Source organism: Danio rerio, chromosome 25, assembly GCF_052040795.2.
Source record: "Danio rerio strain M-AB ecotype USA chromosome 25, GRCz13ab, whole genome shotgun sequence".
In the NCBI taxonomy this organism is placed as follows: domain Eukaryota; kingdom Metazoa; phylum Chordata; class Actinopteri; order Cypriniformes; family Danionidae; genus Danio; species Danio rerio.
In genome coordinates this window covers 14,365,510-14,392,703 of record NC_141045.1, presented here as the reverse complement: position 1 = coordinate 14,392,703, position 27,194 = coordinate 14,365,510, and the positions used below count along the sequence as shown (strand labels likewise).

Below are 27,194 nucleotides of genomic sequence, written 5' to 3'. Positions count from 1 at the left end.
TTGCTATTTATCACTTAGACAAAGTTGATACATGATAAATTTAGTACAAAACAACTAAATTAGTCCTTTTATAGTAGACAATAAAATATACTGCAAATGGGCATTGAAAAATATTGTGAAATGATGAAGACATCTCTTTTGTGCTTTATTTGTATACTTTAAAAGTTATATTCAGCTGTGAGCAATGTGAAATGAATGTGGAAAAAATACAACTGAAATGTTTTATCTTCTTGGACACATTTGGTTGGTGCATGAGCAGTGTTAATCAGTATTTTTTTACAATCTGATAAGCTTTATGTAATGATGTATTGGTGATGTTTTGTCACACAACCCCACCACAAAGTTGCTTAATGAAATCTTTTGTAACACTTGTGTGCAGGTTTAAAATAAGATTAGGACTTTTCATGCTTTTGTAATTGTTAGTTCTGTTACTTTTATTGTCTAAACACATATTATTCCAGCTTATGTTTTTAAATTTGGAAATGTAGAACAGCCCTAAATGAAAAAGGTTTTAAAAGCTAATTTTAAGGATGGCTTGAGAAAACTATTCCATTTCTAAACTATTTTCTCAGGTAAGATTTTTCTTTGTTTTTTGAAATACAGTGACAATAAACTCTGCATACAAAAGAAATCATGAATATTAGCACAGATATTTTTACCATCATTTATTTCGAAATGTGTCATACATTATGATATTCACTTTGCAACAAACATTTTAGCACTTAATATATCATGTTTAATAGTTTTACATACAGTTCAGTAAAGTTCCCCAAACTTGGTTACATAAGTCACAATGTAGGCATCATTGAAAACATACAGCAAATGATCTCTGGGGTTATAATTTATAGACTGAATATTTGTCTGCATCTTCTTGATGTGAATTCTCAAATCATAGCGCTCTTTATTGGTTTTAGTGTCATAGGAGTAAAAGATTTCCTCTGTTTCCTGATCCAGGTATCGAGTCGCATAAAGCACACCACACACCATGAAAGTGTTTGTGACGGTCCTTTTGTGAAGAGAAGTGGACCAAGTTTGGCCCAAAACAGGCGGGTTACTAGTCTCAACTTTACTGATCACCACATTTCCAAAGTTGCTAGTGGTTGCGTATATAACATAGACGCCTGATTCATCTGTGACAAAATCCATGTCTGTGTAGCTGTATGTTGTGCCGAGATGTGCGAATGGAAACTTGCTATTATAACCTGCATCATTGGGTAAAGCCACAGTACTGACAGATTGAGTAGTCAGGTTGAACTGACAGACAGAGTATGTGTTGTAGCAGTTATAGTAGAGAGCATTGCCATACATGACCATGTTTGGACCCTGAATTGTGTTTGTTGTAGGATTTGAGCTTGATATATATGTATCTGTTGGGTCTATACCTAAAATAATAGTACTCAAACTATTGTATTGCCTGATAAAATTTCCATATACATTACTACTTGACAGAACCACCAGCCAGTATTTGTTTTCATCTCCTGGAGCAGGATTTGCATCTCGACCCCAAGCACCAAAAGTGTAGGACGTTCCATACACTGTGAGCGAGTACGTTTTGGGTCCCGATACACCAACCAAATGACCCAGACCACAGTGACCTACAAAGAAAGATTCAGCAATGTTAGTTACTCTTTAGATAGGGAAGTCAATTAATGATTAACAAGTACAGTATACATACCTGGGGAAAGTGTAGGGGGTGGCATTGTACTATTAAGCACATTTTGGCACCAAACCAGTTCCTTCTTAATTAACTCATTCTCACGTTGTTTCACCATCGCCTGTGTGTGGTCCGACATCTCCAGCTCTTCCATCGTTTCTTGCATGTTTCGAAGCTGTTGAAATGAGGGGTTCAATTAGAATTAGATACAGTATAAGTGCACAAAATTCACAAAATAAAATCAAAGAAATAAGAATCAAATTTAAAATATTTTCTGAATTGCAAGTAATGATTTTTTATTGATCTGTCCCATTTTATTCAGATAAATATTTCATTTTGTTAAGTATAATTTATTAAAATGTAATTTATTGATTCTCTCTGTCATTTAAAAATACTTAGGACAGTTAGATCCATGACTGAAATAAACAGAAAGTAATTATATAATTATACAGATGAAAAAAGTGTTGTGTCATATAAGTTCACCTCTTCGGCAGCCTGTATACTGAGTTGCTGGTATGTGCTAGTTGTTTGGTTGAGTTCATCCAGAAGGTCTTGAATCTCGGCTATCTCTAATTCAATAATGCGCAAAGATACAGCTGCGTACAGATTTCCGTTGTCTTCTTTTTCCAGTATGGACACGCTGTCCACAAGCTGCCAGATGCTTAATGAAATCTTTTGTAACACTTGTGTGCAGGTTTAAAATAAGATTAGGACTTTTCATGCTTTTGTAATTGTTAGTTCTGTTACTTTTATTGTCTAAACACATATTATTCCAGCTTATGTTTTTAAATTTGGAAATGTAGAACAGCCCTAAATGAAAAAGGTTTTAAAAGCTAATTTTAAGGATGGCTTGAGAAAACTATTCCATTTCTAAACTATTTTCTCAGGTAAGATTTTTCTTTGTTTTTTGAAATAGAGTGACAATAAACTCTGCATACAAAAGAAATCATGAATATTAGCACAGATATTTTTACCATCATTTATTTCGAAATGTGTCATACATTATGATATTCACTTTGCAACAAACATTTTAGCACTTAATATATCATGTTTAATAGTTTTACATACAGTTCAGTAAAGTTCCCCAAACTTGGTTACATAAGTCACAATGTAGGCATCATTGAAAACATACAGCAAATGATCTCTGGGGTTATAATTTATAGACTGAATATTTGTCTGCATCTTCTTGATGTGAATTCTCAAATCATAGCGCTCTTTATTGGTTTTAGTGTCATAGGAGTAAAAGATTTCCTCTGTTTCCTGATCCAGGTATCGAGTCGCATAAAGCACACCACACACCATGAAAGTGTTTGTGACGGTCCTTTTGTGAAGAGAAGTGGACCAAGTTTGGCCCAAAACAGGCGGGTTACTAGTCTCAACTTTACTGATCACCACATTTCCAAAGTTGCTAGTGGTTGCGTATATAACATAGACGCCTGATTCATCTGTGACAAAATCCATGTCTGTGTAGCTGTATGTTGTGCCGAGATGTGCGAATGGAAACTTGCTATTATAACCTGCATCATTGGGTAAAGCCACAGTACTGACAGATTGAGTAGTCAGGTTGAACTGACAGACAGAGTATGTGTTGTAGCAGTTATAGTAGAGAGCATTGCCATACATGACCATGTTTGGACCCTGAATTGTGTTTGTTGTAGGATTTGAGCTTGATATATATGTATCTGTTGGGTCTATACCTAAAATAATAGTACTCAAACTATTGTATTGCCTGATAAAATTTCCATATACATTACTACTTGACAGAACCACCAGCCAGTATTTGTTTTCATCTCCTGGAGCAGGATTTGCATCTCGACCCCAAGCACCAAAAGTGTAGGACGTTCCATACACTGTGAGCGAGTACGTTTTGGGTCCCGATACACCAACCAAATGACCCAGACCACAGTGACCTACAAAGAAAGATTCAGCAATGTTAGTTACTCTTTAGATAGGGAAGTCAATTAATGATTAACAAGTACAGTATACATACCTGGGGAAAGTGTAGGGGGTGGCATTGTACTATTAAGCACATTTTGGCACCAAACCAGTTCCTTCTTAATTAACTCATTCTCACGTTGTTTCACCATCGCCTGTGTGTGGTCCGACATCTCCAGCTCTTCCATCGTTTCTTGCATGTTTCGAAGCTGTTGAAATGAGGGGTTCAATTAGAATTAGATACAGTATAAGTGCACAAAATTCACAAAATAAAATCAAAGAAATAAGAATCAAATTTAAAATATTTTCTGAATTGCAAGTAATGATTTTTTATTGATCTGTCCCATTTTATTCAGATAAATATTTCATTTTGTTAAGTATAATTTATTAAAATGTAATTTATTGATTCTCTCTGTCATTTAAAAATACTTAGGACAGTTAGATCCATGACTGAAATAAACAGAAAGTAATTATATAATTATACAGATGAAAAAAGTGTTGTGTCATATAAGTTCACCTCTTCGGCAGCCTGTATACTGAGTTGCTGGTATGTGCTAGTTGTTTGGTTGAGTTCATCCAGAAGGTCTTGAATCTCGGCTATCTCTAATTCAATAATGCGCAAAGATACAGCTGCGTACAGATTTCCGTTGTCTTCTTTTTCCAGTATGGACACGCTGTCCACAAGCTGCCAGATGCGGCGTTGCAGACCCAACACAAGCCTGTCGATCTCCGTTATCTAAACATAAGGTGAATTTTAATAAAAAATGCTAAAAAAAAAAAAAATAGAAATAGTTAAAAAAATCTGATTTATTCAGAATTATGCAAAAACCATTTTTATTTTTCATTTTTATGTTTAAAATGCTTAAATATCACAGCAATGACTTTGTTTTTACCTTTTCTGAAGTGATGTTTTCAGTGCATTGTGAAGCAGTGAGCTCAACGTTGTCGAGTTTATATTCAGGGAAGTCAGGATCTGAGTTTTCCAGCTCACACACACAGTCCTTCCCTCTCGCTGACTGTAAAGATAAAAAAAAGCAGGAGTCAGGACTTCAGTAAAACAAGCAAAGTTACTCCTCTTTTTGATGAACATTGATTTGAAACATACATGTACATAATCTTAATTAAAGAGCAATTAAATGTTACCTGTATGAAAATCAGAAGAAATATGACCGTCAAAAAGAATCTTTTTGAGTGACTCATGTTTGAGGTCAGCATCCTGGTGTCTTGAGAATTATGAACAGCGTCGCATGACAGAGGCAGACATTTAAAGCCCAAACTCCAGGAGTGGTCTATTACTGTTTCTGCTGACATTAAAAAATCTTGAAAAATTGAGGAAGATAATCTTCCTGGTTCGGCTGATAATTTTAATGTAATTTTTGTTTAAAATTATACTTTACAGTAAGGTTAATTTACATTAGCTAATTTGAATGTGTTTTCTAACTTGAAAAAACAATGAACAATACAATATACACCTCATTGCATTACAATCAAATTCGGAAAAATTAGGGTTATTAGTTACCATAACTTTATTAGTTACTAATAACTTTAACTAGTTACTATTAGCTTTTAACAGTTAAAATTATTTTAAACAGTGCAAACATAGTTAACCTGTATTGACAGGAAACACAGAATTGTTGACGTACAAAATTGAAATATGATATGGTTCTAAGCATTCAGAGCCTTTGCTCGGTATTTAGTAGAAGCACCCTTTTGATAATACAACCATGAGCCTTTTTGGTAAAGAAGTTTGAAACAAGTTTTTCAAACCTAGATTGGGGGATCCTCTGCCATTCCTCCTTGCAGAGACTTTCATTTTGTCAGGATGGGTTTTAAACGTTGGTGGACAGCCTTTTTTAGGTCCAGAAATGCTCAATTGGGCTTAAGTCAGGGCTCTGGCTGGGCCATTCAAGAACAGTCATGAAGTTGTTATGAAGCCCCTCTGTTATTTTAGCTGTGTGCTTAGGGTCATTGTCTTGTTGGAAGGTAAACCTTCAGCCCAGTCTGAGGTCCTGAGCACTCATCTTTCCCTTGATTGCAACCAGTCGTCCTGCCATAAAGCCCAGACTGGTGGAGGGCTGCAGTGATGGTTGACATTCTACAATGTTCTTCCATCTCCAGAATGCATCTCTAGAGCTCACCTAACAGTGATCTTTGGGTTCTTCTTTACCTCTTTCTTTCTTTCTTTCTTTCTTTCTTTCTTTCTTTCTTTCTTTCTTTCTTTCTTTCTATCTATCTATCTATCTATCTATCTATCTATCTATCTATCTATCTATCTATCTATCTATCTATCTATCTATCTATCTATCTATCTATCTATCTATCTATCTATCTATCTATCTATCTGTTACCTTAATTAAACAATATCTTATTTCTAAGCTAACATGGATTGCATTCCGCTGTAGATACAATCCTGTTGTCAGTCAAATGCATCGACATCAGGTCTTGATTTTGACAGTAGATGAGCCAGTGTACTGTTCTAGTAACTAAATAACTCAGGATATTGGTTTATTTCGAGTCAGAGAGGGTATCCGGTATGTTAGTATTAAAGAAGCAAAATGTTTCATGACAACTTCGCTCAATTTAATAACAAGGCCGGAGACTTGCCTTTTTGCAATTTTTGTTAGTTTGAACTCATCGAAGAAAAGAAGTGGATTGTTGTTAAGTGTAGATTATCTGTAATTAAAACTTTTGACAACTGTAAGAAACACAACATAAAAAAACTAAACTGGATGGAAAGAACTACACCTGCACCCCACATTCAGCTAAACAACAAATGATTAATCATTTCACATTTTTCAGGTAAAACAATTACTTTGACTGAACAAAAATATTGTTATTGCATTTATTGTTGAGGAGGTGCAGCCATGAGGAGGTGCAGCCACTGTCTACTGTAAAAGCGACTAAATAATATAATAAGATTGTTTCTCTTTTGGGAAATGATTTACACTTTTCTTAAGGCCACACAAAGAAATGTATTCACTGTATAAAGCTTAAAGATGTATTTTGATTTGGGGATGTTTTTTATCATCTTACTGCTTTATAACATTTTGTTATCAAACATTTTAAAGGTTTAAAATCTGTTTTTGCCTTAATATAAATAATTTCAACTTAGTACTCTTAGGCTTTATCTCAATGGACAGTGAATTTACTATTAACTAATAACACAAAACATTTAAGGGTAGCTAACACATTATTTGACATGCTTTCCTTAATCTGTATATACAGCATGTATAGCTTTGGCGGTAGAAAGCTCAGATATTATCCTACATTTTCTAAATGAAAATGAAGGTGTAGCTTATATAGGTGGTTGTTAAATGCAGAGCTTCTCTGTAAAAAAAAAAAAAAAAAAACCTGCAAGTTCTGAAGGAGATCAAACGTCAGGCAGGCAAGGAAAAGTAACGCAAAAGTAACTCAAAAGTAATATAACACATTACTTTCCATAAACAAGTAAATAAGTAACACAATTGGTTACTTTTTTGGGGAAGTAATGCATATTGTAATGCATTACTTTCAAAAGTACACTGTAAAAAAAAACCTTAATTTTACAGAAAATATCCCTAAAATTTTGACAGTAATTTATTGTCATTTAAAATGATAAGTAGAACTTAGTAAAATGAAAAACAATCTCTCTAAATTCACAGTTTGACTTTCATTTTAGGTACTTTATCATTAAAGACAAATTACTGACATTTTTGTTTTTTATACAGGGAAATTACAGTATTATTTATACAGTATTTTTCAGTTATTTTAAATTATATTCAAAAATCCGTAAAAATTACAAACAATATCTGTAAATTAACAGCTTGATTGTTATTTTATGTATTATATAAGTAATGACAAATTACAGCAATTTGTCTGTTTTATACAATAAAATTGCCGTATTATTAACACACTGTTTTTTCCTGTTTTTTATGAAGTACATTTAAAATTACGTAAAATTAAAGTAATAAATTGTATAAACTGTGTGTGTGCAATCAGCAGAATCCGGAACAGGTGCATGTGAGCGCACTTAGTGTGTAACTTTATTGAACGGATTTGATCGTAACAATCTGGGAAAAGTCTGTAAAATAACAGTATTTTTCTGTAAAAATTTTAATGCAAATATCTGTAGATTTATTTTTTTTGCACTTTATTTCAACAAAGACATTTTACCGTAATTTTATAGTTTTTGTTTGGCAGCCATAGCTGCCAGTCATTTGACCTTTTTTTACTTTTTTGTTTTTTTGTTTTTTTTTACAGTATATCTTTCCCAACACTGTTGATGCGTGTGTGTATACAGTATGTAAATCTATGGACTATACAGTACAACATCCACTGATAAAGGTGTCCTGTGGTTTCTGGCACCAATTAAAAAGCATTTTTTAGTTACATGTATTATCCTGCCAAAAGAATAACTTTTTGACTCTTATTAAGCTTGTTATTAATTACAATATTATATTTAGGGCTACAGTTATTGATGCAGTTTGTAAAAGTGCAGTTGTCTGCAAAAATTTTAAGATGGTAAAACATTTTGGAACAACCTGTGGTTTAATTTCCTTGCATTTCTCAACAAATTTTCTTCCCGAATTAGTGATTTTAGACATATGTGCAATTTTCACATCCTCTTCCAAAGACCCATAAAACTACAAATTTGAATATCTAAAAAAATCATGTTAGTCACTGTGATAGAAGTGCAGACGCCTGCATAACGTTTACAATAGACTGGGGATGTAAAACTTTTAGGCAGAACTTTTGGTTGAAATTTCCTTCAGATCTCACGTAAATTCCTTCCCGAATTTCTGAAATTATTTATATGTGCAGTTTTCACATCCTCTTGGCTAGACCACTAAAATTGTACATTTAAATATCTAAAATTGCGAAATCTCCTGGTTTGTGTGGTGATTTAAAACAGACCTCTTGTCCTTCTGCACATTCGGTCATCATGTTCTTCAACCTGCTGCTCCTCACAGTCATTGTAAGTTTCTTCCATTCTGACATCCTCTCTGAAAAACACTGATAAGAGAATATGAAAGAACTTAAGTATTGCATGTATTATACAATAATCATATTGTTTTCTACATAAGGTGACTGTCGAGGCTCAAAGAGTTCCAGGTCTACAGAAGACTGATTCGTGTTTGTGTAAAATAAACAGCTCAATCTGGACTTTCCCTGCTGTTCAGTTCATGGAGGTCACAAGACAAGTGCAGGTCTGTGAGGAGATCTTAGATGAGTTTGAGGAGAAGGTGAGAAATCTGTTATGCTTCTTATGGCACTTGCAACTTCTGTTAACGGACAATAATGTTCAGATGTGTGTAATAAAGTTCGGACGATTTTTAAGAAGGTAAAATATGTTAATGTTCTGTCATGACTTCCAGGTGATAAACACAAATGCAGAACTGCCGATGATGGAAGCCACTCTTCAGAACATCACATCACGCCTGAAACCATTTGATTACCTTTATAAAAGTGGACTGTACAGCGCTCTTTACCTTCGCCAGCTGAACCAGGAGCTTGAAGAAATCCATCGATCTGTCAGTGAAACACACATGCAGAACCCCAAAAAAGAGACGCGTACTCTGCTCAGAGAGGTAACCTTTTTTTTATTCAGTCTTTTAAAGCAACCCCAAAATTAAAGGTGCTGTCAGAAATTATGAAAGTGAACAGTTTAATCATGACACCAACTGTATGTTGTCCTCAGTTAAATAAAACAAAGAAAGATGCCCAGAAAATGTACAAAGATGATTTCTTCAACCTGGAGAGTATGAAGAATAGGTTGCGTGACCTCAACAATCGTGCACAGACTTCCAAGACTATGCCAACTGATTTCAGAAGTAAGTACATTATTGGCTACTTGGGGCTGTATACGCCTGGCCACTTCATGTGTATACAGGATTAGACAAACTTTGTAAAAATACTGTGAATTAAACTGCACGACCCCAAAAGAAACAATGATAAAGAATAAGACTTGGCACACTATTGAACAAAAACTATTGATTTTATTTTGTTTGACATTTTGGCATTTATGAGAAAGAAAAAGCTTTGTTGTGGATGTGACATCTCTCCGTTATGGATGTGACATATGTAAAATGTCACTTGTGTGACTTTGGTAAATTAAATATAATTTTTGAAAAACATTGACAGAGAAATTTTTGTCAGTACTGTAAAATACAAGCATATACAAAAAACATAGAAGTATTTTAGTGAAAACTTAAATTTTTTATTGCAAGTTTGACATTTGCATGGAATTGCTCAGAAGTTTCTTCACCATTGAAAGTCAATGGGCAATTGTGGGGCACTCTTGCACCCCAGGAGCACAACTTATACCCCATTTTAAAATGTCACATGTTTCTAAGATTTTCTCTTTCAAAGTTATGATGCATCAAAGTTTTCTGTGTCAGTTTCTGGAAAGCCAAATGCCAAAATCATCTGGAAACAATATAGCGACTCGAGTCAGACTAGTCTAAAGGTCTGGCTGAAGTTTGGCGGTCATAACATTAAAAACCTGGGAGGAGAAGTACATTTTTGGCTGAGAAAAAGTAATATTAATACGTTTAAGTAGCATAACAGTAGGTTGGCTTTCTTAAGCCATAATAATAAGCATCATATACTGCCTATTTTAAGTGAGCTACTGTAAGTTAATTTTGCTCACACTTTATTTTAATGGTCTGTTTGTTGAATTTAAGTTACATTGCATCTAGATGCCAACCAATTCCCATTAGATTATAAGTAGACTGTTAGGATTGGGGTTAGGATTAGGGTTAGTGTAAGTTGATATGTACTTGCAATGTTTCTTATAGTCAGTTAAATGTCTGTTGAAGTCTGTTGAAACATGCCTCTTGTGACTGTCTGAAGCTACATATACTTTTGGGGTGCTTTCACACCTAGACTTTTGTTTCGAAAGCTGTCTCGTTTGTCCAGTTAGCGCGGTTCATTTGGCACATGTGAATCCAGCAATCGTGCTCGGATTCACGCCAAATCAATCGGTCCAAGATCGCTTGTATAAGGTTGTCTTGGCTTGATTGAAACAAACTCTGGTGCGAATCGATTGTACTGAGAAAGCGATACCATCCGAGCCGGCTATATCACAATGTATCATGGATATGTAATAGGCATTTATGGCTATATGAAGAGAGAGTTATGAGTAGGGCGGGAGGTCATTCCTACCTGTAAATATGCGTTTCATGTAAAAACCTATAACGCATAAGCCAACGGGTATGTATACGACTGATTTATATTTGGTGACATGTCTGTGGGTGTCACCATTCAAAATGAAAGCACGGCTTTTCGCTTATGATGTCTTTATTGCTCATCATCATAAATTAAAATAAGGACGCATGACAGCTAAGCGGGACTCTGCAAAATAAACCCTGAAACTCTGACCAATGTGAGAACAGTTTACTACCATGTGACTTGTTTAGCTCTTTTGGTCCATTTAAAACTGCCGTGAGAAAGCGAACCGCACCAAGAAAAAGAGCAACATTGTAGCAATGTTAATCCCTGTTTTGGAACAAATGAATTGATTCACTTGTGTGGAAGCACCCCTAGAGAACCTACTTGCTACTCAAATGCTATTTTCAGAATTATAAAACTCCACAATTATTGAAAGTACATTTTTGCAGGTTCTTGTCATCAGCGCATCATGACCAGAATAAGTTCTCCAGTTGTCACCAAGCTCAATTCCATCAGCAAGTCGTATATTTCTGGTGCCTGGGGCCGCGATGCTCTACTAACGGATAAGGAGCGTTATTGGGAACACTGTCTAGTGAGTGGACACAAGGATGGCCACACTATCAGAATGTACAACTCATATGAAGACTTCATGGCTAACAGGAACTACAAGGATGAACAGATTGCACCATCTTACAGCAGTAAAAATGCAGTTCGAGGTTCTGGCACTATACTCTACAACAATACCGTATATTATCAATGCTACGACAAAGCTGAAATCTGTAGCTTCGATATTACAAGTCAATCAACCAAGCGTATGAAATTGGATGGTGCCGGAATTGACAACAAATTCCCGTTCTGCTACTACAGCTGTCGTGATTGGACAGACATCGACCTGGAGGCTGACAGAGATGCAGTGTGGGTGATTTATGCCACTGAGGAGAATCATGGGAACATCATTTTGAGTCGCTTAGACCCGGTGGAGCTCAATATCACACACACATTTAAGACGCATCTCTTTAAGAGGTCAGTGAGCAGCACGTTTATGGTGTGTGGAGTCCTTTATGCAACACGTTATGTTAATACTTATCAAGAGGAAGTGTTTTATGCTTTCGATACAACCACTGGTCAAGAGATAAACTCTCTTTCTTTGCCTTTCGAGAAGGTTGCTGCTGGAATAGCCAATCTGAACTACAATCCTGTTGACAGGAGGCTTTACATGTATAATGATGGCTATCTGCTAGCATATAACACCTTCAACTGAGGGACTTTAATACGCAGCTAAAAAAAATAAGTATGTAGGGCTGTGAAGTTTATAGTTTTTTAGCCTAAACTGCAGCACATGTAAAATATCTCAAAATAAATAGTAGTTAATCAAAACCCTTATATTTTGTTGTTATGCGACTCTGAAGTGTTGAGTCAGACTAACTTTTGTCTATTTTTGTAATGTTTCATTAAAATAAATGTGCAAATGCAACACTTATGTGAATGTCTTTTATTAAATTTATTTTTTTAGCTTTTTTTTTTTTTTCTAGCCACTGTACCAGATACTGGCAAAAAGACAAAATCCAATATCACCAGTCATGGCATTGTTGCAAATAAATGTATTAATTAGCTACATTAGAATATTACAAGAAATAAAATTAAGCACAACATCAATGGTATTGAATATTGGGTAATAATAATCAACCCTCAGCTTAGCCCTTGATTTATAACGGATTGCCACAGAATATTGAACTGCCAATTACTTTGGTGTATGTTTTATGCAGCGGATGCCTCGTTACTAATAATGTTGTTCAAATGTAAGCAACCATTTTTACAGTCTTTACATCTTTTAAAGTTAACCTTGAGGTTAAATTACAGCACTACCCAACAGAGGGCAGTATCAGCCCACGATACATTACAAAGAAAACCTACTGGATACATTATGAAATGGAAACACACTTCCAGTAAACAGCAATGTTGTTTTATATAATAGGATGCAAAAGTGTTTGCTATTAACTTTCAATCATTTTCTCTCTGTAACTGATGCTTAAGCTCAGTTGACTACATCTTGACGTTTTATTTTTCAAATTCAATCACCTTATGTTATGTAGCATTTTTATAAAATATAGGTCATTCATTATATATTGAAGTTACAATATCGGTTCCTGTCACTAATGGCTTAATGTACCTATAGGAGAAATGCTGAAACACTAAGGTGTTAACATGAAGATCACTGTAACATTGCAAAATACATCTCTTTTGCTCTTTGAATTTTTAGACACTTTACAGTGTAACTGTTGCTATAATTCATAAATAATATATCTGTAGACACTTAGTAGTGCAAAGGAGTAATTCACACATCAAACAGAAAATCTTTGTTATAATAAATCTGTAAATAATTTGCCTCATAATCCCACAACTATTTGTGCAATTTTTGTGACATCAATTGTTTATACAAATTTAAAGCAACCCTGCTTTTGTGGTCATACCGATTAGTCATCACCGTCATATTATAGTGTCAAGATATGGAACAGAAAACTACAATGAGACCATGGATGCTACAAAAAGTGTGCTAGGTTTATTGGAAGATCATCAAGAAGCACAAACAGAGAAGGTGAGTAAAAATTCAACTTAGAATATTTTACAATGATGACTTGAATATTGAAGTGCTGTTTTATTTTACAGGTTACTCAAAATGACTAGGAAGACTGTTAAGACAAGTGGAGGATCTCGATGACTTTGTGTATGTGTTTTTATTTTTATTTTTTATATAGCGCATTTATTGTGTATGGCTATACACCCAGTGTGCTTCACAATAATGGGGGGGGGGGGTCTCTCCACACTACCACCAGTGTGCAGCATCAACTTGGATGATGCGACAGCAGCGCCAGTGCGCTCCCCACACACCAGCCATTGGTGGAGTGGAGAGACAGTGATAGAGAAAATTTGGTGGATGGGGATGATTAGGAGACTATGATTGTAAGGGCCGATGGAGGGACTTTGGCCAGGACACCGGGGTTACACCGCTACTCTTTACGAGAAGTGCCATGGGATATTTTTCTAATAACCACAGAGAGTCAAGACCTCGGTTTAACATCTCATCCAAAAGACGGCGCCCACTGACAGTGTAGTGTCCCCTTTACATTTTTACTGGGGCATTAGGACTCACCCAAACCACAAATTGAGCACCCCTACTAGCCTCACTAACACCACTTGCAACATCATCCTAGTTTCCCCAAATGGTCTCCCGTCAAGGTACTGACCAGGCTCAGCCCTGCTTGGCTTCAGTGAGTAACCAGTCTTAGGCTGCAGGGTGGTGTGGCTGTTGCTTTGATTATGGGAAACTTTGGCAACGGACTTGAACTTAATGAAATTTATGTGCCTATTCAATAGCACAGTACCTGCCATGAACAGACCTTAATGTTTTTAAAAAACAGTGAGTGACTTTGGAAACTTCAGATGGCTCCTCAATCCAGGGGAACAATATTGAAAGAAAGCTAGGTATGTGTTGAAAAGCTGGTCAATTAATATCTGGTGGACAGAGAGAGTTTTGAGAGTACTCAAAGAAACTGGTGCCAGGAGTTCTTGTAGTGATGGCAGAAAGTGCATGGGTAGCAGCTTTTAGCTAGTTTTTTTTTCTCTATTTGTCTTGCCTTTGATTTGAGGGTGTAATCTGAAGAGAGGCTGATCACCACACATACCTGTTGGAGCAAGAATGCTTTTCATTTTTTCAAGAAGAGTTGGGGACCCCAATCTGAACCTGTCCTCAGGGGGGCAGAAGTGCCACAAGACATTGTTGAAAGCTGTTCTCTTTGTATCCATCAATGTGGACCCTTGAGGGAAATCAGAAGCAGGATATACGAAAAGGGCGCATGAGGAACCATCAAAGGTACATCAGTTATGAAGTCTAAACCTATTAATGACAACTGGGAACATGAGTTTGCTTGCCACGTGTTGGCAAGGTGTTGTGGACTTGTTGGATTCCTGTCATTCCTTTTTTATTTAATCTAGGCCACTAAAACCATTCCTGGAGGAGGGAAAGGGGGTTGATTTCTGCTCACAGTTGGTAGCCATTGTCAACACTGTGTCTGTTTCTATATGTGGAATGCACTGTGTGGTCGGACCATAAACGTGTATAGGTAGACAATCCTGCTGAGCTGGCTCATTGTTTGTAGCATCTGCAATATACTCATCCAGGGTTCATATGAGACTGGCAAAGTTGAGTTGAAAGGGAAAGATTTTATATTGTCTGAGGTTTCTTCGGGAAATCCAAGAGATCTGCTCAACATCTGCTTTATACTATTTTTTTGGTCTTCGAGGTTGATTTGCATTCCCCAATCAGTGGCGCCACTCTTCTAGAGCCAATTTATTTCCCGATGTTGTGCTGTAGTTCTGTTTCAGCAGAGTAGTAAAAGTTTGCAAATCTGAGGAAACATCTGAGGTATTTCATTGAAGGTGGTTACAAGACTTGACTGTGTTGGGCTTATCCTTATCCATGAGCCATCAACCCTTCATGATACCTTTATGGTTGATGATCATTCATTCATTTCCCTTGGTCATAGTCCCTGATTTATCAGGGGTCACCACAGCCGAATAAACTGCCAACTATTCCAGCATATGTTTTGTGTAGCGGATGCCTTTCCAATCGCAACCCAGTACTGAGAAACACCCATACACTCTGTAGACACCACTCTTGCATTCACACACACACACACACACACACACACACACACACACACACACACATTGAGTCTTTGGACTGTGGGGGAAACCGGAGCACCTGGAGGAAACCAATGTGAACTTGGGGAGAATATACGACTCCACACCGAAATGCCAACTGGCCCAGGTGGGACTCGAACCAAAACCTTCCTGCTGTGAGGCTACAGTGCTAACAATTGAGCCACAGTGCCACCCAGCACTAATAATATATCTAAGAAACTGGGTGGAGCACTGGTGGAATGAACATTTTTCAGATTTGATATAGAAGTGAGGAATCTTCTGCTTGGCCTGAATGAGCCCCAGATGGTGGCGGTGTTCAACCTTTCTCTGGGAGTCCACTAGGATGTACTACAACTCTGATGAGTGGTCTCATGGTTCATGACACATGGTAAGTCCTTTTCAATACAATGTCTTTTATAAATGTTTGGACATAACCCTTAATCGCCTTCACAAGTAAAACAAGTGAAATTACACACCCAGCAGAGGGCAGCATAAGCATGCATTGAGTTACTACATCGCATTCATGAATATTTAAAAGCAGCATAATGTAAGCACGCAGATGTATCAGTATTTTCACTTTCTCTTTATTTAAAGGACCAAGTTGTGTGATACATATCAAAAAGTTTTTCCATTTGCATTACATATCAACCATAGATACCAAATACGTCAAATCATTACATTTAAAAGAGAATAAAAGGCAGGATATTGTTAATCTTAAACTCTCTCAAACTTGGTTTCATAAGTCACAATGTAGGCATCATTGAAGACATACAGCAAATGATCCCTGGGGTCATAATTCATAAACTTAATATTAGCCTGCATCTTCTTAATTTTAATTCTTAAATCATAGCGCTCTTTGTTGGTTTTGGTGTCATAAGCGTAAAAGATCTCCTCTGTTACTTGATCCAGGTATCGAGTCGCATAAAGCACACCGCACACCATGAAAGTGTTTGTGACGGTCTTTTTGTGAAGAGAAGTGGACCAAGTTTGGCCCAAAACAGGCGGGTTACTAGTCTCAACTTTACTGATCACCACATTTCCAAAGTTGCTAGTGGTTGCGTATATAACATAGACGCCTGATTCATCTGTGACAAAATCCATGTCTGTGTAGCTGTATGTTGTGCCGAGATGTCCGAATGGAAACTTGTTATTAAAACCTGCATCATTGGGTAAAGCCACAGTACTGACAGTTTTAGTGGTCAGGTTGAACTGACAGACAGAGTATATGTTGTAGCAGTTATAGTAGAGAGCATTGCCGTACATGATCATGTTTGGACCCTGAATCGTATTTGTTGTAGGATTTGAGCTTGATATATATGTATCTGTTGGTACTATACCTAATATAAAAGTGCTAAGACTACTATACTGGCGAATAAAGTTCCCAAATACATTACTACTTGACAGCACCACCAGCCAGTATTTGTTCTCGTCTCCTGGAGCGGGATTTGCATCTCGACCCCAAGCACCAAAAGTGTAGGACGTTCCATACACTGTGAGCGAGTAGGTTTTAGGTCCAGATACATTCACCAAGTGACCCAGACCACAGTGACCTACAAAGAAAAAAAAAGTAAGATGGATAGTGTAGCAGTTTAGCTGTGGAAGTCTAATAATGATAAACAAGTATACAAATGCATACCTGGGGAAAGTGTAGGGGGTGGTGATGTACTGTTGAGCACATTTTTGCACCGTTCTAGGTCTCTCCTAATACGCTGGTTCTCACGCTGTTTCACCATTACCTGTGTGTGGTCAAACTTTTCCAGTTCCTCCATAGTTTCCTCCATAACCTGAAGCTGTGTGAAGAACGGATTAAAGAGGAATTAGTTAAATATGCATATTTCAAAAAAAGATATAGATTTTTTGGTGGTATGATGACAAATATAAACATTTGAACCTATAGAAAAGTACTGCATAAAACAATACAAAATAAATTTAATCAATTGAAAACTTCTGTTAAATATTAAAAACACTTATTTTATATTAACATAAAATAATTTAATGTTTTCTTACCATTTTATAATAAAATAAATAATTAAAATTTTGTTTTTTATTGTATATAAGCATAATTGTTGCACAAATTAAAAATTGCTAGGTCTGGGTGATAAAATCGGTATTGGTATTTATTGACCGAACATTATTGTCAATATCGATAATAAAAAAAGTTTGGTGTGTAGTTTCAGTATGAAGTGCTATTGTTTTGTTTTAAATATAGTTGCTGAGCACGCGCGTTGGAAGGAATGCCAATAAGCTTAGGGTAAGTTTGTCATTTCCAAAGGAGGCACGTGACATGCACGACACACACATAATGACGCGCACGTTACATGCGTGCCGTTTTCAGGCTCACCTAGTGTAAAACGTGAACTTTTCCGAAGCATCTGAACTTTTCCAAAAGCCCCGAGCGCACCACTTATGCTTTATCCATAAACTTGCATCGAAGCTGCAGCAATGGTTTGTTTGTTTGTCATCATCTGAAAAAATGGTCACCTAGTAACAAGAGATGCCATAGAAAATGGTGAAGGAAAGCTTGTGCTTGCCACTTCAGGTCAGATTGACAGCACATTTGAAAATGAGTGCCGTATAGCAGCAGTGAGTAGATTGTAAATAAAAAGGATGTAAGGATGTCTTTAGAGTGGCTTTTTGGTTTCTTTTCTTGTGCATCCCAGCCACTAGCTCCCCATCTGAAAGAGTTTTTAGTATAGGGGTAATGTAGTCATTCAACTTAACTATTTGTAATGTTCAGCATGTATTTGAATAATGATAATTAGTTCCTTCAATTGAAAGCTCAGATTTCATTATTATAATTTGTTTTGTTTACAGAGTTTGAGGTTTACTGTATCATTATTATTCACACCTTACAGATGTAGATCTACCTTCACCATTGCACGCAAGTTGTAATATTTTATAAGTTGTATAAGTTTGAGTCTCTTAAACACTTGTCTTTATTTTAATATCAAATAGTTTAATTACTTTTGTTTTTGACTATTAAAACTATTTGCCTTAGTAATGTTGGTAAATTAAAATAAAGTGGTTAAAATATAAAAATCCTAACAATCCTATATGTGTTGTTAAAAAACATCCAATAATTATCAATATCGAATGATATGAAACATGATATTGTGCTCTAAAAAATGCTATGCTGTGCATGAATTCACCTCTGCTGCAGTCTCTACACCGAGCTGCTTATAGTTGTTGGTTGTTTTGTTAAGTTTGTCCAGAAGGTCTTGAATCTCGGCTAACTCTAATTCAATAATGCGCAGAGATACAGCTGCGTACAGATTTCCGTTGTCTTCTTTTTCCAGCATGGAAACGTTGTCCACAAGCTGCCAGATGCGGTGTTGTAGACCCAACACAAGCCTGTCAATCTCCGTCATCTAAACATATTTGAAAAGAAAACAATTTCTTTCAATTACAGATTGTAAAATAAAACTAAGAAAAGTCCAATTTTATCATACAAGCCTGATTTAGATTTATAAAGAGAACAATACTATAAATTTTTTTGTACCTTTTCTGAAGTGATGTTTCCAGTGCATTGTGAAGCAGTGAGCTCAACGTTGTCGAGTTTATTCTCAGGGAAATCAGGATCTGAATATTGTAGATCACACACACAGTCTTTCCCTCTCACTGACTGTGTAGATGAAAAAACAGTTAATTAAATCCAGCGAACATGGAAAAAAACGCCAAAATATTATGCAAGTGTCAGAATTTTTTTAAAATTATGTTTATAGAAGGATGAATAAATATTACCTGTGATAAAATGAGAGGTATGCAGACCAGCAAAATGAAGACGTTTGACTGACTCATGTTTGAGATGAAAATGATCTGGATCCTGTAGTCTTAAGAATAAGGATCAGGTTTGAGTGACAGAAGCAGAGCTTTAAAGGAAAAGCCCCAGGATTGGTCAACAAAAGTTATTGCTGACATGAGTAGAATTACGAAATGGGGAAGGTGATCGCCTGACCTCATAATTCTCTAAATGAGATTGCAAAAATGCTTTGCTCAGCTAAGATTGTCATGTAGACAGATATGTAAATATCAATTTAATGTGGAATACTTGTTTTGCTGACATGAATTTGATGACCCCCCCCAACCCCCATACTGACACTGAGGAGAAGAAACTGTATAAAGTCAGTTTTGATTTATGTGCATTTTATATTCCCACAACTTCTTATCATTACAATTAAACCACTGAAGACATCTTTTTTTTTTTTTTTTACTTTGAATGTGTCTGGACAGTTGCTGTCTATGGAAGATGAGGGTGGTGTGGGGGGTTATGGAAGATTTGTGGTCCAAAGATGAACTAAGGACTCCAGGGTTTTGGAACAAAATGATGTGAGTAAGTAACATTGCTTTAATTTTTGTTTAAACTAACCCTTTAAGAAAATAACCATCAAGTGCCAGATTAACCTCAATTAACTATGGAATGTAAAAGAGTTCTCTAATTTGATTGTTGTGTTGTGGAAAGTAATGCATCAAAATAATGAGTTACTCCCAAAAAAGTAACTAGATGCGTTACTTAGTTACTTTTTATGTTAAGTAATGCGTTACATTACTTTTAAGTTACTTTTTTGGCTACCTTTTCTTACCAGGCTAAGGCTTGATCTCTTGCAGAACTTGCAAGGTTTTTTTCTGAATAGAGGCGCTCTGCAACTCTTAACGCAGAGCTATACATGCCGTATATGCAGAATAACAAAAGTTTAAAGCGAAGTGTTTGCTACTTTTGACCTTGTACTATCTTATTATTTAAGTAAAATCACTGTCCATTGAGACAATCGTCTTTTCCTTTTCTTTGATGCGTTCAAAATATCACAGAAATGTAGGGCTCCTGCCATCTTCATTTCTGTCTGTTCCCTGTGGGGATCGCATTCAATCATTGAGTACGTGATTCAGCGTAACTAGGTCAATTTTAATTCAGCAATTAATTTTTTTAAAAGTGAATTAATTAAACCAAAAAAAGTATGAGCCCCCTATACTGACACTTAGGTGAATAATCATAATCTGATTTGTTGTTAATTACGTTGTTATGGATGATGAAGGTGGTCTCAAATTTTATCTGAAATATATTAATTTAAGTTCCAAAGATGAACTAAGAACTCCGAGATTTGGAACGAAATGATGGTGAATAAGTAATAACATGGTATAGGTAACTAACCCTTTAAACAAATAACCATCAAGTGCCACATTAACAGCAATTAACTGAAGTATCTGAAAGTGTTCTCTAATTTTGATCAGTATTTTTTTTCCAGTGTTGGATAAAGTAATCACAACTATAATGAGTTACTTCCAAAAAAGTAACCAGTCGTGTAACTTTTTATGGTAAGTAATGTGTTACGTTACTTTTGAGTTACTTTTTTCCTTACTTTTTTCTCTCAATGTTTTTTTTTCTTCACTCTCCTATCTGTGTTTTTTTTCCCTCTCTGATGTCGCCTCTGGCTTGCTTGGTTCAGGATCGGTAAAGCTACGCATCGATGAATTTGCTTTTCAGTGTTTGGACTCTCAGTAATGACTTTAAACCACACGGAACTGAGCCAAACTAAACTAAACTAAACTTAAACACTAAAAACTGAACTACCCTGATCCAGTTACTATGACCATTTATGTGAAGCTGCTTTGACACAATCTACATTGTAAAAGCGCTATACAAATAAAGCTGAATTGAACTGAATTGAAAACTTTTTCTTACCTGGCTAAGGCTTGATCTTTTGCATATCTTGCAAGGATTTTTTTTTTTAATAGAGGAGCTCTGCCATTTATAAAGCAGAGCTACTGTATACATGCCGTATATGCACAATAACGAAAGTTTAAAGCAATGTGTTTGCTACTTTTGTACTTTTTGTCTTATTATTTAAGTAAAATCACTGTCCATTGAGACAATCACCTTTTCCTTTTCTTTGATGCGTTCAAAAAAACAAGAATACTTTCATCACAGAAATGTAGGGCTCTGGCCTGCAATCTTCATTTGTCTGTACCTTGTGGGGAGCGCATTCTCTCATTGACTTTGTGATTCAGCGTAACTAGGTTAATTTTAATTTAGCTATTTAATTTTTTAAAAGCGAATTAATTAAACTAAAAATTAACTCTAATATTATTACGTAATTAAATATATATATATTTTTTACTTTATAATGTACTTATAAAAATAACATTATTTAGCTTGCATTACTTGTAATCCGTTACACCAACATTGTCTTTTTGAAACATCTCATTTAAGTTTTACAGTAAATATTATGTATATGCAACTCTTGAAATATGCTTATAAACTGCTTTTTTTTTTTTTTTTACTTGCTATGACTTCAAAATCGTAGTTTTTTTTCTAAGATTCATGTTCTATGGCTTGTTTATGTAATCAAAGTGCAGATGTCAGCACGAACCTCATGATGATCTGGGGTTATAAAGTTTTGGGGGAACTTGTGGTTGACTTTTTCCCATGTTTCTCAACTAAATTTCTTCCTGCATTTCTGAAATGAGCAATAAGTGCAATTTTCACATCCTTTTCAATAGCCCCTGGAAAAGTCATATTTGCATAACTAAAATTGCGACATCTCAGTGTTTATGTGGAGATTTAAAGCTGATCACTAGTCTTTCAACGCATTTGGTCATCATGTTCGTCTACCTGCTGCTCCTCACAGTCATCGTAAGTTTTCTCGTTGTCTTAAATCAGCTCACAAGTGTCTAAAAGTTTGATAGAATTTCTAAAAAATCGATCACTATCAGACAAACCATTTATGAATCAATAATCAGATGTTTTGTTTTCTACATAAGGTGACTGTCAAGGCTGAGAGAGTTCCAGGTCAACAGAAGACTGATTCATGTTTGTGTAAAGTAAACAGCTCAATGTGGACTTTTCCTGCTGTTCAGTTCATGGAGGTCACAAGACAAGTGCAGGTCTGTGAGGAGATCTTAGATGAGTTTGAGGAAAAGGTGAGAAATCTGTTTAGTGACTTATGGCAGTTGCATTCAGTACGATTGAGAAGGTGACATTAGTTAACTATCTTCCAGATACGGACCACAAATGTAGAACTGCCGATGATGGAAGCCACTCTTAAGAACATCACAGCACGTCTGAAAGCGTTTGATTACCTTTATAAAAGTGGACTGTACAGCGCTCTTCACCTTCGCCAGCTAAACCAGGAGCTTGAAGAAATCCATCAATCCGTCATTGAAACACACATGCAGAACCCCAACAAAGAGACGCAAGACCTGCTTAGTGAGGTAAATATCACAAACAAATTAAAGTCTTTGACATAACTATCTAAAATATATATATATATATATATATATATATATATATATATATATATATATATATATAAAATGTTAGCCATTGACTTCATTCATAGTATTATTTACCTACTATGGATGTCAATAGTTAGCGGTTACTATCCTTTTCCAAATGATTAAAGAAGGATCCTCAACAAAGTGTTTGCAACCATTGTGATTAAATGCATTTTTGGGTGAACTGTCACTTTCATATAATTAATAGTAAAGACGACAACAGTTTAATAAGAGCATCTGTTGTTTTTAGTTAAATAAGACAAAACATGATGTCCAGAAGATGTACAAAGATGATTTCTTCAACCTGGAGACCATGAAGAAAAGGTTGCGTGACCTCAACAATCGTGCACAGACTTCCAAGACCATACCAACTGATTTTAGAAGTAAGTGCATTACTGACTCTTTCTTGAAGTAGTCAATGTTAGGTCATTCTAAACTGTAGGTAAACAAAATCACTGTATTTCACAATGGTTAACATTTAATCATGATTAAATGTATTGATACACTGATTTTCACACTAGTTTTGTAACTCAACTTTTAAGTAAATGACAAGTGTGAAACATTCATGCAGGGTTTTGAGTAGCACTTTTCACACTGCACATTGGTTGTCGTTAGGAATGTCCAGATTCGATCTTGTGATCAGAAACTGGGCTTGATCATGGGCTTTCAGACTCGACCAGAATCTGACGTTACCACCTGATCAAGTCTCGAATATATACAGTTGAGGTCAGAATTATTAGGCCCCCTGAATTATTGACCCCCTGTTTATCTTTTCTTCCAATTTCTGTTTAACAGAGAAAATATTTTTTCAACACGTTTCTTAACATAATAGTTTTAATAACTCTATTATTTCTAATAACTGCTTTATTTTATCTTTGTCATGATGACAATAAATAATATTTGACTAGATATTTTTCAAGACGCTTCTATACAGCTTAAAGTGACATTTGTCCTTAAAATGGTGTTTAAAACTTTTAAAACTGCTTTCATTCTTGCTGGAATAAAACAAGTAAGACTTTCTCCAGGAGAAAAAATATTATCAGACATACTGTGAAAATTTCCTTGCTCTGTTAAACATCATTTAGAAAATATTTAAAAAAGAAAAAAAAAAAACTTCAAAGGGGGGCTAATAATTTTGACTTCTGATATATATATACATACATAGGCAAAGAGTAGACCTCTTTCTTTACTTCACACAGAAACAGCAACGTGTGCAGCGAAACATCACCTTGTTGTAGAGGCGCTATTGGTTAAATGCCGGTGTTGTACTAGGAGGTGCAGCCCCTCTAAAATGTGCATCTATTAACTGAAATTTAAAATAATAATAATAATAATAATAATAACAATAATAATAATAATAATAATAATAAAAGAGTTGAATTTTGTTTAAAGTCTACACAGTAAAACCCAATTAAGTTAAGGCGACTCAACCGTTTGAGGAAACCGATTGAGTTAAAGAAACTAGTCTATATGAGTACTGTAAACTTAATCCATTAAAATTTGTAATTAGGTATTTAGGTAATGAGGTATTTAATGAACTCATTATCTTTAACATTGTGTTCAAAACTTTTCAAATGAGTAGAATTAACTTTCAGTCAATTTTGAGTTAACTACACTCATTTCAGTTGAAAAAATTGGTTTTACAGAATGACAAGGTGCATTTTGCGGCAGGGCTTCATTTCTCTGCACAACACCGGCAAACCAGAACACAGAAGCAGCTTGAATCGGAAAGCGCGAGTAAGTCTGCGGTCTGGAGGTATTATAAAGTTGATGAGATTTTTTAGTGCCAATGCAAATGTCCTCGATGAGAACAGAAACAGGCTCAAACCTGACAAGGTAAAGATGTTAGTCTTCATTAAGAAAAACATACATTTTGTTCTCTGAAACTTATTACTCTGATGAAAGCAAGAGTTAAGCCTGTTTCACACCACAAGCATGAGCAGCACATGTATTCTTTGGCAGATAAGAGCTTTCATACTGCACACAGAAGCAGCGCATCAGCGCAAGGCATGAGTGTCACTGAAACAGTTTCGTCACTAGGTCTATTCTTGCCGTGCTGCTCACGCTTAATTAAAATGACAGTGCATTGGTAATGACCAAAAACACATTGAATGACAGTAAAAAGTATCTATTTTATCCAATAAATGCATCGATAATATCCACTGATTTTTATATAGTCAATCAAATGGACTTAAACGATTAAAAACGGCCAAACTACAAAGTGAAGTTTCATAAACTAATTTCGTGATATGCTTCACGAAAAAGCACGTGATATGATTGTGCATCGCTGGCCACTCATCCGTAATCAGTAATAATCTAATCAGAATGATCCTAGCTTAATATAAATGGATCCCTTTCTCCTTATTGCTCTATCTTCGTTTTGGAAGAATCCCCCCTTCCACCCCATCTCCTCCTTTTTTCTCCCCTTCTAAAGGGGGAGCGATCGAGACCTACCTGATCTCGGTTCTCCTGATATGCTTCTAGACCGGGCGGGAGCTCTGGGTTCTCTCCCAGGACAGCATGCCAAACCTGCTATAAGTGCCAGGCATATCTAAGTGGGAACTCTTGAAACTAAATTTAAAACAATTTTAGTATTAGTTTTTCTTAGTAAGTTGCTGACTAGTTTGATTATGTATAAATATCAATATAAAGATATTGTATAAATAACTTTAGGCCTACATCATGCTGACAATCAAAAACAAAATGACATAACATCAGAGACGATTGCCTTCTGACCGAGTGCACCTGAAAAGACATAAATGACTCTCCTCAGAGCTTGAGAAGCATACAGCTCTTTAGGATCTATATAATTTGTAAAATAAAGACTTGCCGGTTAAGGGAACAGCATAAGAGAAAGTTGCCGCAGGCCTTGGTACAGATAAAAAGTGAAAAAAGTGTATTTATAGATAGATATGTAACTAGATAAAATAGACAGAGATAGATTGATCTGTGTAGAAGCTGCCGATGAGCTGCGCGCTGCAAATGCAGTAAGTGTGAAAGTCAAACGCCTGCGCACAGCTTCTGCTCTCCATATGCAATGTGCACATGCTGCTACCTCTGCTTGTGCTTGCGGTGTGAAACAGGCATTAGGAGTGAAGTTCCTAAAAGCACATTACTAAAAGCACACTGTGGCACTTTGATGTTTTATTTTTGTTCACATGCCTGCCGGGTATTTTAAGTTGAGGTGCTATTTGTTTTTATATTCGATTTTTTGAGGAACATCCTGGATGTTTTTCTTTGCTCATCTTTATTCTTTTAAAAATGTATTATAGAAGTATCGGATGCTCAAAATCAAATGACTCGAGGGCAAAAAAACTGATTTCGAAATCCCTAGTTGACGTCATTCTAAACCTTACTATTATGGTCATGGTAAAGAAACTTACTTTTTAAGGCCATGGTAAAGAAAGGTTCACAAATCTGTTTCTGACAAAATATACAGCATTTGAGTGTGAAAATTACAAATGTTGACGAGCCAGTTAGAGTGAATTAAGACTATTTCATTCCAACCTTTATAATTCAGGAAAGCAAATTATTGGCTTTCTTTAGCCTTCATGTTGATAGTGTTTAACACTGGCATTATTTACGTTAAAATGTGTTGCTTAAATTGCTTGCAGGTTCTTGTCATCAACGCATCATGACCAGAATAAGTTCTCCAGTTGTCACCAAGCTCAATTCCATCAGCAAGTCCTATATTTCTGGTGCCTGGGGCCGCGATGCTCTACTAAGAGATAAGGAGCGTTATTGGGAACACTGTCTAGTGAGTGGACACAAGCATGGCCACACTATCAGAATGTACAACTCATATGAAGACTTCATGGCTAACAAGAACTACAAGGATGAACCGATTGCACCGTCTTACAGTGACAAGAATGCTGTTCAGGGTTCTGGCACTATACTGTATGACAATACTGTATTTTACCAATGCTACAGCACCGCTGAAATCTGCAGCTTCAATATTACAACAAAAGCAACCAAGCGTATGAAACTAGATGGTGCTGGAATTGATAACAAGTTCCCGTTCTGCTACTACAGCTGTCGTGATTGGACAGACATCGACCTGGAGGCTGACAGAGATGCCGTGTGGGTGATTTACACCACTGTTGAAAATCATGGTAACATCGTTTTGAGTCGCTTGGACCCGGTGGAGCTCAATATCACACACACATTTAAGACGCATCTCTTTAAGAGGTCAGTCAGCAGCACGTTTATGGTGTGTGGAGTCCTTTATGCAACACGTTATGTTAATACTTATCAAGAGGAAGTGTTTTATGCTTTCGATACAACCACTGGTCAAGAGATAAACTCTCTTTCTTTGCCTTTCGAAAAGGTTTCTGCTGGAATAGCCAATCTGAACTACAATCCTGCCGATGACAGATTGTACTTGTACAATGATGCCTATCTGTTAGCATACGACACCTTCTTCTGAGAGTGTTTCAAGCGCAGCTTCCCAATAAAATATGTGTGGTGTGTTTCAAATTCAAAACTG

At 36.0% G+C, this 27,194-nt stretch overlaps 5 protein-coding genes across 7 annotated transcripts; 2 read left to right on the top strand and 3 right to left on the bottom strand.

The window, feature by feature from the left end:
• Positions 1–650: 650 nt before the first annotated feature.
• Positions 651–2,683, bottom strand: LOC147830827 (olfactomedin-4-like). The gene is made up of 4 exons (XM_087312754.1): positions 2,670–2,683; positions 2,138–2,315; positions 1,676–1,829; positions 651–1,595 (listed from the first exon to the last, which is right to left on the bottom strand). Exons 1-4 carry the CDS (start codon positions 2,681–2,683, stop codon positions 757–759), a joined length of 1,185 nt encoding a protein of 394 aa, XP_087168880.1. The 3' UTR covers positions 651–756.
• On the bottom strand, positions 2,620–8,575 carry LOC101883900 (olfactomedin-4-like). 3 transcript variants are annotated; one of them, XM_087310281.1, is made up of 6 exons: positions 8,483–8,575; positions 4,733–4,890; positions 4,483–4,605; positions 4,107–4,325; positions 3,645–3,798; positions 2,620–3,564 (listed from the first exon to the last, which is right to left on the bottom strand). In XM_087310281.1, exons 1-6 carry the CDS (start codon positions 8,556–8,558, stop codon positions 2,726–2,728), a joined length of 1,569 nt encoding a protein of 522 aa, XP_087166407.1. In that variant the 5' UTR covers positions 8,559–8,575; the 3' UTR covers positions 2,620–2,725. The 3 variants fall into 3 exon arrangements, with proteins under 3 accessions (XP_087166407.1, XP_087166408.1, NP_001430394.1); XM_087310282.1 differs by lacking the exon at positions 4,733–4,890; NM_001443465.1 differs by lacking the exon at positions 8,483–8,575 and having other exon boundaries at positions 2,627–3,564; positions 4,733–4,828.
• Positions 7,576–12,212, top strand: si:ch211-194m7.4. The gene is made up of 5 exons (XM_087311960.1): positions 7,576–8,543; positions 8,653–8,811; positions 8,944–9,156; positions 9,267–9,399; positions 11,188–12,212. Exons 1-5 carry the CDS (start codon positions 8,511–8,513, stop codon positions 11,997–11,999), a joined length of 1,350 nt encoding a protein of 449 aa, XP_087168086.1. The 5' UTR covers positions 7,576–8,510; the 3' UTR covers positions 12,000–12,212.
• A 3,789-nt stretch (positions 12,213–16,001) lies between these two features.
• Positions 16,002–19,285, bottom strand: olmf4l1 (olfactomedin 4-like 1). The gene is made up of 5 exons (XM_087311958.1): positions 19,181–19,285; positions 18,939–19,061; positions 18,589–18,807; positions 17,076–17,229; positions 16,002–16,989 (listed from the first exon to the last, which is right to left on the bottom strand). Exons 1-5 carry the CDS (start codon positions 19,235–19,237, stop codon positions 16,154–16,156), a joined length of 1,389 nt encoding a protein of 462 aa, XP_087168084.1. The 5' UTR covers positions 19,238–19,285; the 3' UTR covers positions 16,002–16,153.
• A 2,736-nt stretch (positions 19,286–22,021) lies between these two features.
• olfm4l2 (olfactomedin 4-like 2) lies at positions 22,022–27,191 on the top strand. Its single transcript, XM_087311957.1, has 5 exons — positions 22,022–22,067; positions 22,196–22,354; positions 22,433–22,645; positions 22,959–23,091; positions 26,323–27,191. Exons 1-5 carry the CDS (start codon positions 22,035–22,037, stop codon positions 27,132–27,134), a joined length of 1,350 nt encoding a protein of 449 aa, XP_087168083.1. The 5' UTR covers positions 22,022–22,034; the 3' UTR covers positions 27,135–27,191.
• Positions 27,192–27,194: the final 3 nt, after the last annotated feature.

What these genes read in the sequence shown, in the direction of transcription:
- olmf4l1 (XM_087311958.1), bottom strand. Translation starts at nt 19,237, where the DNA reads ATGAGTCAGTCAAACGTCTTCATTTTGCTGGTCTGCATACCTCTCATT. An exon ending in TACCTCTCATTTTATCACAG is followed by an intron (nt 19,062 to 19,180) that starts GTAATATTTATT and finishes TCATCTACACAG; the next exon opens with TCAGTGAGAGGGAAAGACTG. An exon ending in GTGTAGAGACTGCAGCAGAG is followed by an intron (nt 17,230 to 18,588) that starts GTGAATTCATGC and finishes TTCTTCACACAG; the next exon opens with CTTCAGGTTATGGAGGAAAC.
- LOC147830827 (XM_087312754.1), bottom strand. An exon ending in GTATACAGGCTGCCGAAGAG is followed by an intron (nt 1,830 to 2,137) that starts GTGAACTTATAT and finishes TCATTTCAACAG; the next exon opens with CTTCGAAACATGCAAGAAAC. An exon ending in ACCCCCTACACTTTCCCCAG is followed by an intron (nt 1,596 to 1,675) that starts GTATGTATACTG and finishes CTTTCTTTGTAG; the next exon opens with GTCACTGTGGTCTGGGTCAT.
- LOC101883900 (XM_087310281.1), bottom strand. Translation starts at nt 8,558, where the DNA reads ATGGAAGAAACTTACAATGACTGTGAGGAGCAGCAGGTTGAAGAACAT. An exon ending in AATGTGCAGAAGGACAAGAG is followed by an intron (nt 4,891 to 8,482) that starts GTCTGTTTTAAA and finishes TAATGTCAGCAG; the next exon opens with AAACAGTAATAGACCACTCC. An exon ending in GTATACAGGCTGCCGAAGAG is followed by an intron (nt 3,799 to 4,106) that starts GTGAACTTATAT and finishes TCATTTCAACAG; the next exon opens with CTTCGAAACATGCAAGAAAC.
- olfm4l2 (XM_087311957.1), top strand. Translation starts at nt 22,035, where the DNA reads ATGTTCGTCTACCTGCTGCTCCTCACAGTCATC. An exon ending in TGCTGCTCCTCACAGTCATC is followed by an intron (nt 22,068 to 22,195) that starts GTAAGTTTTCTC and finishes TTTCTACATAAG; the next exon opens with GTGACTGTCAAGGCTGAGAG. An exon ending in TAGATGAGTTTGAGGAAAAG is followed by an intron (nt 22,355 to 22,432) that starts GTGAGAAATCTG and finishes ACTATCTTCCAG; the next exon opens with ATACGGACCACAAATGTAGA.
- si:ch211-194m7.4 (XM_087311960.1), top strand. Translation starts at nt 8,511, where the DNA reads ATGTTCTTCAACCTGCTGCTCCTCACAGTCATT. An exon ending in TGCTGCTCCTCACAGTCATT is followed by an intron (nt 8,544 to 8,652) that starts GTAAGTTTCTTC and finishes TTTCTACATAAG; the next exon opens with GTGACTGTCGAGGCTCAAAG. An exon ending in TAGATGAGTTTGAGGAGAAG is followed by an intron (nt 8,812 to 8,943) that starts GTGAGAAATCTG and finishes CATGACTTCCAG; the next exon opens with GTGATAAACACAAATGCAGA.